At 37.5% G+C, this 14,986-nt stretch overlaps 1 protein-coding gene across 1 annotated transcript in view; it reads right to left on the bottom strand.

Annotated features, from left to right (window-relative positions):
* Window positions 1–1,158: 1,158 nt before the first annotated feature.
* The window catches only part of LPIN1 (lipin 1), a 48,728-nt gene continuing 34,900 nt past the window's right edge, over window positions 1,159–14,986 (bottom strand). Inside the window, exons 15-20 of the mRNA XM_069011610.1 lie at window positions 14,217–14,365; window positions 12,494–12,580; window positions 9,556–9,708; window positions 7,626–7,740; window positions 5,558–5,661; window positions 1,159–4,706 (exon numbers count right to left, since the gene is read on the bottom strand). Of these exons, the coding sequence (XP_068867711.1) occupies window positions 4,547–4,706; window positions 5,558–5,661; window positions 7,626–7,740; window positions 9,556–9,708; window positions 12,494–12,580; window positions 14,217–14,365 (768 nt within the window). The 3' untranslated portion in view covers window positions 1,159–4,546. The remainder of the gene's footprint in view (window positions 4,707–5,557; window positions 5,662–7,625; window positions 7,741–9,555; window positions 9,709–12,493; window positions 12,581–14,216; window positions 14,366–14,986) is intronic.

Raw genomic sequence — 14,986 nt, 5'->3', positions numbered from 1 at the left:
TTCATGCATTCATAAAAGAGCTGAAATTTATATTAGTTATATTTTTAGGCACTAGCTCTTAACATCAGCCCTCTTCTGTCTCTTGCAATGAACTGTCCTAAGGTACTTGATGGCATATGCAATGCATATTGAAATAAGATTATCTATTTATAACTATGAAAATGTAGTATTCAGGAAATATTCCCTACTTTCCCCATGGCATCAAAAAACCCTCCTAACAACTTTATGGTCTTTGTTCCTGAGGAGCTTCCTCCCTCAGACTGCTATATCTCTGGTGTTAATGGGATATTCCAGGAGCTATAAGTATGTCCTTATAAAGTTTGGTTTGCTGATGCAAAAGCACAATTTCTCTGACTTTTAATTAAAAGGGCACCTTCATTTCAAAGCCCATCTCCAGAGCTCCAGGGTAAATGTTTATCCAAGGCAGAGACATACAGAAAATAGAGAAGACTGAAGAAGCAGTGACTGCAGGCTGCCCAAATACGGCTGCTCTTGTATTTTTAACAGAGAACTTGAGATGCTGCAGAGCCTTATCAACCCCGAACATCTTTGTTTTCATACCAGCACGCAGAAGCCTGGCAGTACCATGACGCTGCAGTGAGTCTGCTCAGCAAACCTGGCAGTGGCAGGGAAAGGCAGCCCTGTGTTCTCAGGGCCAGAAGGGAATAAAGGGTATTGGCTTTTCCCCAGCAGGATGGCCAGTGTCAAAGAAGAGGAGCCCCCAAAAAAAAGGCTATTTGATCTCATTACCATGAATGACAACATCCCCATTCAAAACAGATGGCTAGTTTTTGCTTAGGTCACACTAGGAATTGGACAAAAGGAATATTCAAAAAATTCTGAGGTGGGGTAGGATTCCTGGCAGCTCCAATTAATTCCAGTTCCTGTATGGTTGCTCTTGGCTCCAAGGTGCTGTTCCCATATCCCAAAACAGACAGAGCCCAGATCCTGACCCTGTCTCCCTCAGTAAACACTTCCAGTTTTAAAAGGCTCTGGGTAGAACACTGCAGACAAACAGCAAAAATAATGCAAGTTACACTGGATAGCCCCAGTAAGAAACAAGCAGTGGAGACTGGAGATACAAAAGGTATGCTTTACAGGTTCAGCAGTTCTGCAAAAGCACTCTGCCATTATCAAAGAATACAGAAAAACAGAAAAGTCAGGAAAAAATTCATTTCACCTTTATTACAATATATATTTCTACCCTTGTTGCATTCAGCAGATCAAAATGAAGTGTTAAAATTATTTTCATCACTGCAGTAGCACATACATATACAGAGTAAACACTGTATATAAATAGGCTTTCAAATAATAACAAACCGTATCTACAAATAAAAAATACCCAGAACCTCCTTTTCCTCCTTCCCCAAATTACAGCAGTAACATTTATCTTCAGCATAACCAATGCCACAAGCACAACATTCTTTCCCTCCCATGACACAGCTAGAATGGTGTGGTCATCAGCTTCAAGAAAATAAACATAAGTCACTCCTCACTGCTGCATGTTCTAGTTTCTGTGTATTGCATGAATAGAATATACTGCGATTTAATGTGTCTGCATACTTATATTAACATATTCTTTCTGTAACAAAAAACAGCATTACACCGCAAGCAAGGTTGAATTTTCTTTCACAGAAAGAGTAGCAATTTTTTAAACCATCCCTTTTTCTTCTACATGAATTAGTTTAAATATTATGCTAAAATTAATCATCATCCACATCAAAATGTCTTATACTTTCTGGAAAAGTATGGTGATGTTTCTAGCAGGTCAAACTCTCGATTTTCATATAAGTGTCTTTCTTGTTAGTAAATTTGATAAAAGTTATAGAAACACACATTCCTGATACTGTTCAGTTATATTTCAATTTTGGATACAAAGGGGGATACAGCTAGTCAGAAGTGAAGCGCTGAACATCACAGAATCACAGAAATGTTGGTCAAAAGAGACCCCTGGAGGTCCTGCAGTCCAACTTCAGCCTTGAAGGAGATGGTTACCAACATGAGATCAAGTTTAACCAAGTCTTGAAAAACTCTGGGACAAAATTCTGCAGCACCTCAGGGTTACCTGTACCAGTGCTGCACTGTGGCCAAAATCTGACAGAATTAAAACGTTTCCTCATTCACGCTATCATTTGGTTTTAAATACTAAAGGCAACAAACAACCCTGGATTTATTAAGTTACACATAAATTACCCTATTTATTAAGTTACACATAAATGTATCACAGGCTTTAATTGTGGAGAACTTTCAGGGACCATCTTTTCTGATGGGAGTGGCTACGCACAGTATCTTGGGAAAACAGATTTTACCTACAGTTAAGGATAAAAACCACAAAACTGACAGCCTCTCACTGAAGAGAAGGGTTGATTTTATTTTATTTATTTTGCATAATAAATGGATTGAAATAGGCCTTTACCAAAACTGAATTTAAGCAGGATGCAGCTAGCTAGTACATTCATCCATTTATTCAATCATTAATGACAAGTATTAATAGATAATAAAGGAAAGTGTGGCTATATTTAGAGATGCAACCATCTCAGTTTGGCAATCTGCAATCCCCACTGATTGTCTTTCAAAAAATCCACCCATATTTCTTACACCTTTAAGTAAAAAGATATTTGCATTTTCTTTAAACTTTCAAGAGAACACAATCAGTCTGGATTGTCAAACACCCATTTCTTCCTCTTTGTGTCTAATCCTGGTATGTCCAAAGTGGACATTCATTTTGCCTGAAGCAGCAAGGTTCATGTGAAAGGAAGACTTAGGGAGGGCTTTCCACTGCTCACTGCATCTGTGTAAAGAACTGCGCTTGTTTTCGTTACTGTTGAAGGCACAGAGAAAACATAAATTGGCCCACTAACATCCCACATAAAGTCTTCTGTAGTAAACCTTAGAAAACCCCTACCAGAGAGTTACCATCCTATCTATATTGCTATCACTCTTGACATGCAAAACCAGAATTTGTTGTTACAGAACAAATGTGATACAGAGCAACCACTTCCAAATTTCTGGGTGCTAAACAATCATAATCACATCTTAAAATTTCTCCTGGACCACTCTGCCTTCCTGTTATTAAACTCTTAAGTGAAAACACTACAGAGCAGCTGCAAAACACGTACCACAGCCTCAGATCACAAGGCGGCAGAGACCACAGCCTGTGAACCACCAGTGTAGCCATACTGAAACACAACGTACATAGAATCCCAGGATGCCATTTTCAGTGTTTCAAAGAGCAATTAGACTCTTCTATATATTTCAAAAGAAAAAGAGAGTTTCTTTCCTAACTACAACACATGTGAAATCATTTGGCATGTGGGCACTTGGAGTCCATATTTTAAGTACCACATTGTGTAAAGGCAGACCATTTAGAAAATGTTATCAACTGATCCACAGTATTGCTTTTAGTGCACACAGTTTAGTCTTAAGGCTGTCAAAAGCAATATCTACAGCTTGTGTCTGGATAAATAAGGAAAAAAAAAAAAAACCAAAAAAAGAGGAGATTTCATTACTTTAAAGGAGAGTAAATTGCACTAAAAGTATCCATTCTTTATGATACAAAACAAAGCAATATAGTAAAAACCTGAGATGCATCATTCACCAGCATCAAAATTCACATTTTAATCAAAATAATATTTCAAACAAAACTATTCCATTTTAATAAAATCCTCGCTGTTTTTGGCTCAGTAACAAATCTTCAATCTCAGCACACAGTGCGTGTGAAAGATGTGTTTACTGAAAATCACCCACTTCAGTAAGGTGGGCACTATCCAAAGTGGCCTGGATCTTCCACTTGCACATTTACCTTGATCCAAAAAGCTACTCTTGAAGCGTGATTCTCAAACTGAGAAAGACTGGAAGAATCTGGCCATCCTATTTCATTTACTTTCTATTTAGATTACACATAATTTATTTCCTCAGAAATGTCTCATGTCAAAACAGGCTGGAATAAATCAAACACAGCTCAATTGGTTTTGACAGCTACACTGATTTACATCTGCTGAGGATCTAGACCAGTAATCAACTCTTAAACAAACAGTTGTTGGTCAAGCAAGGGGAGAGGGAAAGAATCATTTACTCCTTCAGAGAGAAGAATTTTGATACATGGATTACAATCCCTGTCCGTGTCACCAGATCATGTCAGGAATGGTGAGCACCTTCAGCTCCCTTACTGGCAAGGGGTTCTGACAGGATGAAAGATGGCTTCAGTGATGCAGAACAGACATGGAACCACTTTACAACCTTACAGCATGTTTAACTGCAACTCCAACATCACTTTTAATTGATCTCATATAATGAAAGTGCATGGCAAAATTTGAGGAGCTGGGAGAGGACCTAGAAACACAACTCCTATCCCTAGCAAGACTCCTCTTGTCTGGAAACCTGACTAAGTATGAAAAAGCATTCCTAAGTCTGCTCACAACAAAAGAATACAATGCTCACAACTTCACAGACTCCAACTGAACTGTCAACAGCAAAAGCCAAGTGGTGTCCTTGCAACACAAACCAACCCATTCTTTGAGGTGAGACCAACAATTTGGAGATGGGGTTAAGATGAGGCTGGATGTACATCCTGAGTTTCAAACGGCGGCAGAGGTTCTCTCCAGTAGGTGAACTGGCTGTAGGTGTCAGAACAAGGGAAGTCTGAAGAATGGCTTCTTTTCAGCAAAGGGAAAATGTGATCTACCACTTCACAGAGTCTGACATAGCTGGGAAATAAAAAAATTAAAAGTATGCTGAACCATTTCAGATCAACTTATTTTGAACTTTCTTAAGTCCCCAACCACTAAGGCATGACTACATTTACAAAACAGACAAGGTGGACAAGTCAACCTCCTCAAAGGAATTGAACTAAATTTAATTTTGGTGCCCAGCTTCCAGAAGGGATTCACAGTTTGGGTAAGAAATTAATTCTAATACATTTGTTCTAACAAATGATACTTACCTAGTGAGACACAGATGCCATTTTACACCCAGATCATCTGCTAAAATATTCAAGCACCACATTCTGCTTCTCCATTTCTGTCCAGCTTGGCTCAAGCAGCTCTGAACTGATTATTCATATTTTATACACATATGGCTCCCCTTCAATTAAGGACACTAACACTTAACATTACTAAAGGCCATTCCAGTGTTAGGGGCTACCAGTGCCTAAGCATCTTGCTGGAAGCACTCGACCCTCTCTTCAGCTTTTGTTTTCTGGCTCTTCTAGATAGGAGATCCAGGAAAAGGAAATTTTGAAAAGGCCAGGAAAAGGCAGCTGGAGTCATTAAACTAGTGAGTCTCATTTTTATGCAGACTAAATCATCTATTTCTAAATCTTCTACAGGATTAAAGTAGACGGAATATATTATACTAAATACAAAAAAATTCTTTTTGTCAGTTTAACTGAAGGGAAGTGGAAAGTCTGTATTTTATTCTCAATCTTTTTTGTTTTGTTTGAAGTATTCTAAGGAATCTTTAATAACTAAAACTGAACGGTCTTTGGGCAACTTGAGTCGTAAGTTAGCACAGCAAATTAATTTAGTCCATAAACTCTTAGGGATAAGAGATTACTTACGATGAGATGTTTGTCTTTGCATGTTCTTGTATAAGTTCTCCTTTGGGGTTAACCGTAAATATCCTGTTTAAAGAAACCCCCACTTGTTTGTAAGAATAAACATCCTAAAAAGAAAATAAAAGGAAAATCATGATTCTGCCTTTGCAAAATCACGTGTAATCTTGCTGGAATATATTACACAAAAGAGCATATTTACAGAGAACTGGTACTTTATTTACCTAGCTATTGTGTGCCTGAAATTCTCCATTATGTTACAAATGAGGTCAATCTAATGAAATGTTCATGAAACAGATCATTTCCCGATAGATAAGAAGTTTGCCACTTGAGTTTAAATTGTTACCAAAATCATGTTAATTTTTTCAGTAACTTCCCTTGACACAACAACATTCAGTAAAAAACTAGTGGTATTTGGTGTAAAAGCATTAGCACCTTCATTTTCCTTTCAGAGCATATTTGAAGTCCTGTGTGCATTGTACCACGTATGTTACAATAGTATACAGAGGTTAAAATGTAACTGACACACAAAACAGAAATTATTTTTAAGATCATAAAATTCATAACAAATTTGTCTATAACAAAGCCATCACTTAGCTCCCGAGTTCAGATTTGTGCCATACCCATATGCTATACTTCATGTCAGAGAAAGGGGAAAAGAAGGGAAAGCAAGAAATACATGCCAAAACAGCAGCAGCGAGCCCCAGCAGGTAATGCAGATACAACTATGGGAAGTACATTTAGGTGTAAGAATTAAGAATGTCTTCTAAGAAATTCAGATTGTTAAGGAAAACAATAAGTTTTGATCTGAAGAAAAGCCTGACAAAACCAAAGTTGAAAATATCTCCCAGAAGATTAGAGCAAAAACAATTTCCATTTTGCTAACATAAATCATGGTTTTAAAAGCCAAGGTGGTGAAAAACTGGAATGTTAATGAAGACAAAAGTTTATTTTTATATCTACATTGTAAAGACTGTTCAAAAAAATTAAGTAACTGAACAAAAGTGACCAGCAGTCACTTCAAAAATTCATCATCATGGCAGTCCACACACTGTCTACACCTATAACATCCATGTGTACAAAAATTTCCCTGAGTTTGCTCTTGGAAAAATCAAACCAAAACAGAAAACCCAGAGCAGAAAATTGAGAAAGCTGTGATCCTGAGCTTCACAAAGCCATAAGCACATCGCAGCCTGGACTCTGGCAGCAAGCATGGGAGTGAGCTACCAGTAATTACTTTTGAAATAGTAACTTACAGTTTTACTTGAAATTTTATTGAAAGAAAATCATTATTTTAATGCATGCTTCCTTGAGGTTCAAAAAACTGGAACTAGAGGTAGTTATTATCCATAATACAACATCACAGAGGTTTTTAAAACGTTATTTCAGAATCATATGTTTAAAGGAGCCTTGATAATGGAAATTAAGCTGCCTATGATATAACAATTTAATATAGCAATGGGACAGTGAGGACCTCCCATCATCTCTGACATTAATAGTCCCTTTTAAAGAAAGGATAATCTCATGCCAGGGTCCCCACCTCAGCCCAAGCCTGTGAGACTGTTTCCTTTTCTAGATGCCTAACAGCATTCTTTGGCCCAGGGCAGGAGCTGTCCATAGCCCAAATATCCAGCCTTCCAATAGGTGACTGAGATCTGTCTTCCCTTCTCCATGTCAAATATACCATTTTCCATAAAAAGTAGAATCTTTTGACTCCAATAGGACATCCAAGGTCTTCTGAGAGTCCCACCAATATTAATCTGAAATACTTTCTGTCTGCCCACAGGTATCTCACTGACACTATAGCTTTGTGGATTAAAATGAGATCAGTGTTTCTACACAAGCTTAACTGCTAGTTTATGCAGATATAACATAGTTACTTTGATGCTCTTTCATCTCTGAATCCTACATCATGGTATTTTTGAGGAAGAACCTTAGTATTTTCTTTTGCACAGGGCCTAATAAAATGTTCCTAATTGTCATTTAAAGCTTCTAGGTTCTAATATAACAGAACCATGAAATAAGAGCAGCCTTTCTGTTCTCTGCAATAGAAATAAATTCAGCTCTTACTTACAGCAGGTCTGTTTCCAAAAGCAGCATAAAAGGGTTCTGTGTTGGGATAAAACAAATTTTTGATGTCTGTCAAACACTGAACTTTAAATTTCTCTGGCTTCTTTTCTATAACCTCCCTGAAATGATAGAAAAGGGAAGCTGAGTAAGTACACATGAAATACAACACAAACCATTTTGTTTTCTTTATTCAACGTTTTTACTTAGCTAGATACTACTGCATAGCATGCACCCTTCTCCAATAAATCTTCTAGAAGTCAGAGTGAACATGAAGACAAAACACTATTCCCAAGCTTACATAATGGGCACAGTAAATAAAGCCTCTGAAACATGGGAACTTCTATTGAAACCTACGTTACAAAGATGGCTACTGAGCATGGATGGTGGTTTACAGGGAGTAGCTGCTAAATCAATCCTTATGAGGCATAAACTGACATCAAGTAAACTGCCTCCTGAGAACTGCAGAATGATTCATAGATTATATTAGCCTTCACTGTTTATGGTGCTTCTTTTTAGATTTTATTTTTTAAAGGATTGCAATCACCATATGTGCTAGAAGCACCTCAGCCTGTTAAGACAGAATTCCAATCAGGTTCTCCACCACTGCTAATTAGCAAAAGTTAAGGAATAAAGGAATCTTCTATTTCTCTTCAGCTGCTCCTCACAGAATACAGAATTCATTAATGAACAGAGGAGTTCTCTCATCCCTGGGCAAAAGCCCTTTCACAACAGCTTCTCTTGGCAAGAAGACTGAACAGGTGGCAGAGTCTGGAGTTCCCATAACATAGGAAGATGCCAGCATGACACAAAAGCACTTAAGAAGCTCAGAATCCAAGATCCTAGCACCAACACATATGTCAAGGAAGATGTGAATAGTACAGAAGCTTCATAGGAGTAAAGCAGCCCTTTGGAACAGCAGATCGCTGTATAAATCAATGTCTGAGAATATGCAAAAGACTAATAAAACCACCTTTCCTCAGTCTCATATGCACCTGATCTCAAAACTACAAGGATTGAATCTATGGATAACAATGAAGTCATTTATTGCCCACACACCTCAACAGTTACAACAGTGTACACTGAAAGATGGGCATTCCTTAGTCTGAACAAGATACCAAAAAGAGTATCATTTTAAATGTATTTCCAGATATGAGGAGCATAAGATAACAGTAACTACCCTTCTACTGCATTTATTACTTAATCAGTCTGAGAAGTGCACTGTAATACCTCCATGGTTTCTTATCTTTAGAAGATGACTGGTAAGACAGCTGTAGCATGTCACTCAATCAGGAGAGCATCTGAGCAACCTACCATTAAAAATTCTAATGAAATATATCCTGTCACAGCAGCTTTTAACAGCTTAAAATATTTTCAGCAATCACTTGACATGCTTTGCTGAATTAGGCAGAAGGTACAATATTCATAATCTGTGCTATTATTATTCACTCACTGCAGTTCAACACCTAGAAAAGATAACATTGTCCTCACAGAATCCCACAGTGCAGTCAGGCGTATAAAAAGTTCATTTCGTTTTCACATTAATTTCTTCAAAACCCACCAATAAAAATATATTTAAGCCAATTGGAACACCTTACAGGTGAAGACAAGAGTGATTGCTATGAAAATGTCCACATTTCTCCCATAGCTAAATATTAACACAGTATGTGAAACACATGAAGTCACCAAGCAGTACATATTGGTAAACAGTGAACACAGCCGTGCCTCAATATATATCTAATATATAAACTAAGCAAAAAATAGATAGTATCTAATGAATTTTGGTTTTTCTCTAACAAGATTTCTTCTTAATTAAATTTTGCACCAATATGTTAAAAAAAAAAAATTATTTCAAGCACTCTCATTTAAAAAAAGCTTATAATTCAGCCTCCACCAACCTCAGAGTTTCCTTCTGTGTAAAAGTGAAATTACATTACCTGTGAAGAGCTGAGAATAGGCTGCTTGGACTCAACAAAACTGGCCCCTGAGGCAGCACAGTTCCTCTTTCATTGACCCAGTGCAAGTATCCTCTGGTCATGCCTGCCATTCCAATAGCACGTGCTGAGCAGTATAAAAATTTATATCCATTTCTGTGAGCAGATATAAAAGAAGAAACTACTGTAAAAATAAAGCAGGTGTTTAGATATTAATAATTTTGTGGGTTTACTTTACATGAATCAAATCATGACTGTTAAATAGACTTATGTTTAACCTAGACTTAATTTAAAAGGAGTAAAAACCTTTATGCCAGAAAACTGGATAATTAAATGCATCTAGCCCCGCTGCATTTAGTGATTACACCTAAAGAGGGCTCATTTATCTCTGCTCCTCTCAGGACTTATGAATCCTTATGGTTTCCTTTCCACCCCTGTGTGGTGGAACCATTGTCCTGAGAATTAACTAAAACGACATCTGTGAAGAGGAAAACACTTGGCAAGCAATAGTAGATTGGCCTTTGCTGTATTAACAGTGTTGCATGCCTGCCTCTCGGGCCTCTGCAAGAAAAGACGTGCAGCAGTAACACATTTCCTCAAGCTGGAACAAATTTGAGCTTCAAAACACAGCATGAAAAGTAATCTTTAACTTGACACTGAAATAAAAGTTTTGGCATAAATCACAGGTTGCCTTTGGTTCTGTTCATGATAGGACAGAATCCTATCTGATATTAGTTCAACTTAATAGCAGCTTACTTTCCAATTCCTATTAAAAAATTACTGTTCATAAAATAAAGAAATACTGTATTCAGTGCACGCATGGTCATTAGATCTAACTATTAAGCATTTATATGGTGTTCAGCTGTAATATCTGCCACGACACAATTAACTCAGTAATTTGAAAACCAACATGACTCAAATCTACTTTTCCCCCTATGTTTATGATCATCAAAGCCTTAACAACTGATAATGCTGGCAGGCACAAAAATAACAACTGCAATGAAAAAAATTAATTAACATTTTCACCAAATGTAATGCAGAGGTTATACACAGAACTCAGCATGTGAATTCCCAGGCTGTCCTGTCTTTTCTGTGAACACGTATGTCTAACGTGCAGACAAGTGTCTCTGGCATAATTTAGATTCCATCATCCATAATTTATAATTCATCATCCATGTAAAACAAAAAGCAATAAACAAACCTTAGCATAACCCTAGTACATAAAACAAATCAGATTAGCTATAAGGAGAGTTGTGATGTGTACCAGAGGCTCTTCAAACATTTATAGTAATCTGAATATATAAGAAAAGCTGACATTAATGCAATAAAAGGAAACAGCAATCAGTAATCCTCCTTGTAAAAATTAAAATCAGATGCTTCATCTGATCCCATTCAGACATCAATTCATTTTTCCTCATTTCTTTTTTTTCTCTCAATGGGTAATTACAAAAATCACCATGCTCTGTCTTTGATCTTCCAGTGTACACAATGGCTTGACCATATTGCAAAATGTATCCAGGGAACCAACAGTACACCTGTACTTTTGCACAAGCCTTGCTCACCTGGAGGCATTCCCACACATCACCACACATGAGCTGGTACAGTCTCTCTCCTGTTCATATTCATCAGAGGAAACATCCCCATTTTGTTGGAATAAATTGCTCAAGTTCATACCTGGATATAATGTTAATGACATTAATTGACCTAAAGCAGAGCTGATATATTGTTGCCTCATATTTCTTCAAGGGCTAATGGGAAAAGGAAATTTTTTTCTTAACATGGTTAGATTGCAGGTACATTGAGCTACTTTTTGAAGATGCCCATCTTTCTCCAAGGATTACACAGGATGTAAAAGCCACAAGTAAACAAGATGAATCCACGTCCTTTACGTGCTCCAGCGGCATGGAAGGTATTTATCACTGTAGACCAGCAGGCATCAGTGCAGGTCAGTTACTGGGCTTTAATACAACAGCTAAAGCACTGATGTTGTCAGGTTAAAGCCTTTTCCTTAGGCCCTTCCCAGCATGGTCCTTACTGATTTCAGTAACTTTAAACTGCACTTTAAGCAACTTTTATTTATTGCCTACTCTCAAAGTTAACCAATGACACAAAACTACTTTAAGACTGATTCTTCCTAACCTTGCAATTTAACAACGGATTAGCAACACTTACACAGAGAAATAAAATAAATTACACAATCAGCAGAAGATCATCATCAATGTCTTTGAAGCTAATCGTCATTTACACAACAAATAAAACAACAATAATATTAGCAGTGAGTATCCAAAACGGATAGATTTCTAGTCAAGAAAAGACATTGTGCTGCGCTTTAAGGATGAGATTTATCTTTCTTGACTAGAAGCCTGACGTTTAGACAGCTCAAATCAAAGCTGTTTCACTGAACTCGCTTTCTAACTCACTGGAAAGAAAGGGAACTCCCCCCAAACAGATTCATCCCATATGCTACAACTCCAGGTAAGTCAAATTTGGCAAGAAGAATTCCAGCTACAGTGACCACCCTGGGCCACAGAGTCTTTGTGCATTTCACATTCTCCTCAACAAAGAGTGAAAGGAAGGTGTATTAGCATCTTATGATTAATACTGCTGCAATTCCCAGTTTCCAAGAAAGTTACGCTTGCTGCAACTACAAAATTCATTCAAATTACTACTTCGGAACTAACCATCTGTGTGTGTTCGGGGTGGCTGGAAGAGCAATCACCCACAGATAAGAAGCTTTTGCTTTTGATATCACAAAGCAGGTTTTGCTCTGGATATCATGCAGCAGATGTTTACACTGTGTCAGCATCACTCAAGCGACAAGATATTGATGAAATTGTCACCATATACGTAAAGAGAAGCCTAGAGAAATTTTAATTTCTATGTGCAAATGAATAAACACAAACAAGCCACAGATGCATGAACAGATTTACTGAATACTCACTGGCTCACTTTATGGTACAACTTCGCAATCCCTTGGTGTGTCCAATCTTTGCCAAGAGTTGGCAAAATATGACCTAAGGTATCTGACCTGAAAAAAGGAAAAACAATGTAACTGAACTGAAAAAACCCCCCAAAACTTACACTAACAGTCAAGTCTAATACAAACCCCACTAACTTACTTGGCTAGCTGCAAATGAAAATAAGGTTTTCTGTAAGGGACTGATTGTCATCAGAAGAGAATTACTTTATTCCCCTCTTTTTTGAGATAGACTGACGTGCTCATCCTTGGCCATGTTGTTCTAATTACTCCTGTGCCCCAAGGTGGATAAGCTTGTGCCCCACAAGATAATATGGAAGTTACAGCACACAGGCCATCAATCAGACCTCTAGGAGGCCACCAGTGCTAAGCAAGCTTTTTGAGGTTTATAGTAAATGTTTTCTAAATAAACCAAACCTACCCATATGGGAAATTTATGGGAAATTGAAACTGTAAGGTAAATCACATTCTAGCTTACTTCAAACTAACTTCTCCACATTAAGCCAGAAGTTGGTCAGGTATAAACTATTTTGAAATATTTATTCTGGCTTCAATGTGTTTCCCACTTCATATGAGAGAAATTTATTTACACCATAGTAACAATTAGTGCAAATTAGCATCTTGCTTGACTAAGCATTGTACAGACACACAGCAAGAAGTCCACACCCTGAATAATTTCCATCTTAGAGAAAGAAATACTGGGCAGTGACTTAGGATGGATTTGCATTGGCATTGTAAGGTAAAGTGATTCAGGAACTCAGGGCAAATCAATAGCAGAGAGAATAGATTCCACTTAGTTTACTCGAAGCTTAAGAAAACAAAGTGGGGAGAGATGTTAATTTACATTGGTACCAAATGAGAAGTTTGACATACAATGGGTAAATCACAAGAAAGAAGAGAATTTCAGTTTAAATCAAGTATTTTAATTTCTCCCAGATTGCTCTTGAAAATTACTTTTCCTTGTTCTTTCTCCTAATTAGATATAACTAAGTTTGATTTTGAAAGAAATTGATTTCAAAACAAATCTAAACACCTCACTTCAAAAGACAATGCCTGTATTTTTATTTTGTGCTTTCCCTGTTCCACACACAATTGTTTTCACCAGTGTTAAATACACTAAATAAACAGAAACCAGCAAGTCAGTGAATCATTTTGGTCACTGCAAAATTTTGAGTTTTACCCAAAGCACTAATCTGAAACTTTCCATCAGATTCTAATTCTGACATTGATTTTGGAGTCTAGTCTACTAGATAATAATGCCTATCACTGGAATGCCCTATGGATGCCATTTAAAACAAAATTCACATGTTTCTTCTTTTTAATTACTCCTTCATATTTAACAAATTCTTTTAATTAATACTTACTTCATAAGTATGATGCAACAAAACAGTTAGGATTTTGAAGAAGGTCCTCCAATACTGCTGTAAATACTATCGTGAAACACCAACAGGTGACAAATACTGGGCGCATATGGCATGTGCCTATTAAACTAAGAATTCAGCTAAAGATTATTATATTGTTTGAAAGACAAATTTAAAAAAAACAAACCAAAACCAAGAAACAAAACCTCCCAAAACACTGGAGTATGAAGATTCTGTGATTACCATTCCCTGTTAATTATGCTTTCCTTTAGACTGAAAGGCAATTTGTCCTTGCATATGAAGTCTCTCCCTGTTCATGAACTCACCGTGTGATTGTTCCATCAATGTCAGAAATAACAACTTTATCGTCCCAATTCCATAGGTAAATGGTGCCTTCACAGCGGCAAGTGCCTTGATACTGGGTTGTGACACTAAAGGTCACATCATTGGGGCCATTCTTGAGCTTTAAGCTTTTCTGCAAGACATTATCAGCAAGATGAACAACAAACTGAACATGTGAAATGGACACAGTGTAAAAGCCACACATGATCATTGCCTTGGTGTATTTGGCTGGGGAAGCTGGTGTGGATTTCCCCTCCCATAAAGGCAAACCCATTTGTGGGACTGTTTTTGCCCAAAGACCAGGGTTTCCTTGGAAGGTAATGCAGAAGGATAGGGAGACCCAGTGTGTGCCTCAAGGACATTTAACCTTGGGGGAAAAATAATCTGTGGTATAAGTTGTATGTTGCAGGAAGCAAAGTAGCATGAATGACATGAACTGATGAAGAATGAACTTTGTGAGGAGCAAGGGGAATGTGACGATGACCCAAGCTGGGCCAGGGTCAGTGCCCAACAATCAAGTGTGCTGCTTTCCTGTCCTACACACCCATCCTGATGGAATGGAGCCCACGTCATGGATCTGTAGGGGTGGAAGAAGCCCATGAAATAGGAAAGTAATATGTACCTGTGAAAGGACGGGACAGTAGTTAAAGAAAATGTATGTTTGGTATAGAGATGGTTTAAGAACGTAGTTAAGTTGTATGTGTGGGTAAGACGGGATCTCAGTAATGAGAAATAAATACAATGGAACAGCTAG

The sequence above is a fragment of the Aphelocoma coerulescens genome, chromosome 3 (assembly GCF_041296385.1).
Source record: "Aphelocoma coerulescens isolate FSJ_1873_10779 chromosome 3, UR_Acoe_1.0, whole genome shotgun sequence".
NCBI lineage: Eukaryota > Metazoa > Chordata > Aves > Passeriformes > Corvidae > Aphelocoma > Aphelocoma coerulescens.
The sequence above is the reverse complement of the archived record's forward strand: the minus strand, read 5'-3'. Positions and strand labels throughout refer to the sequence as shown.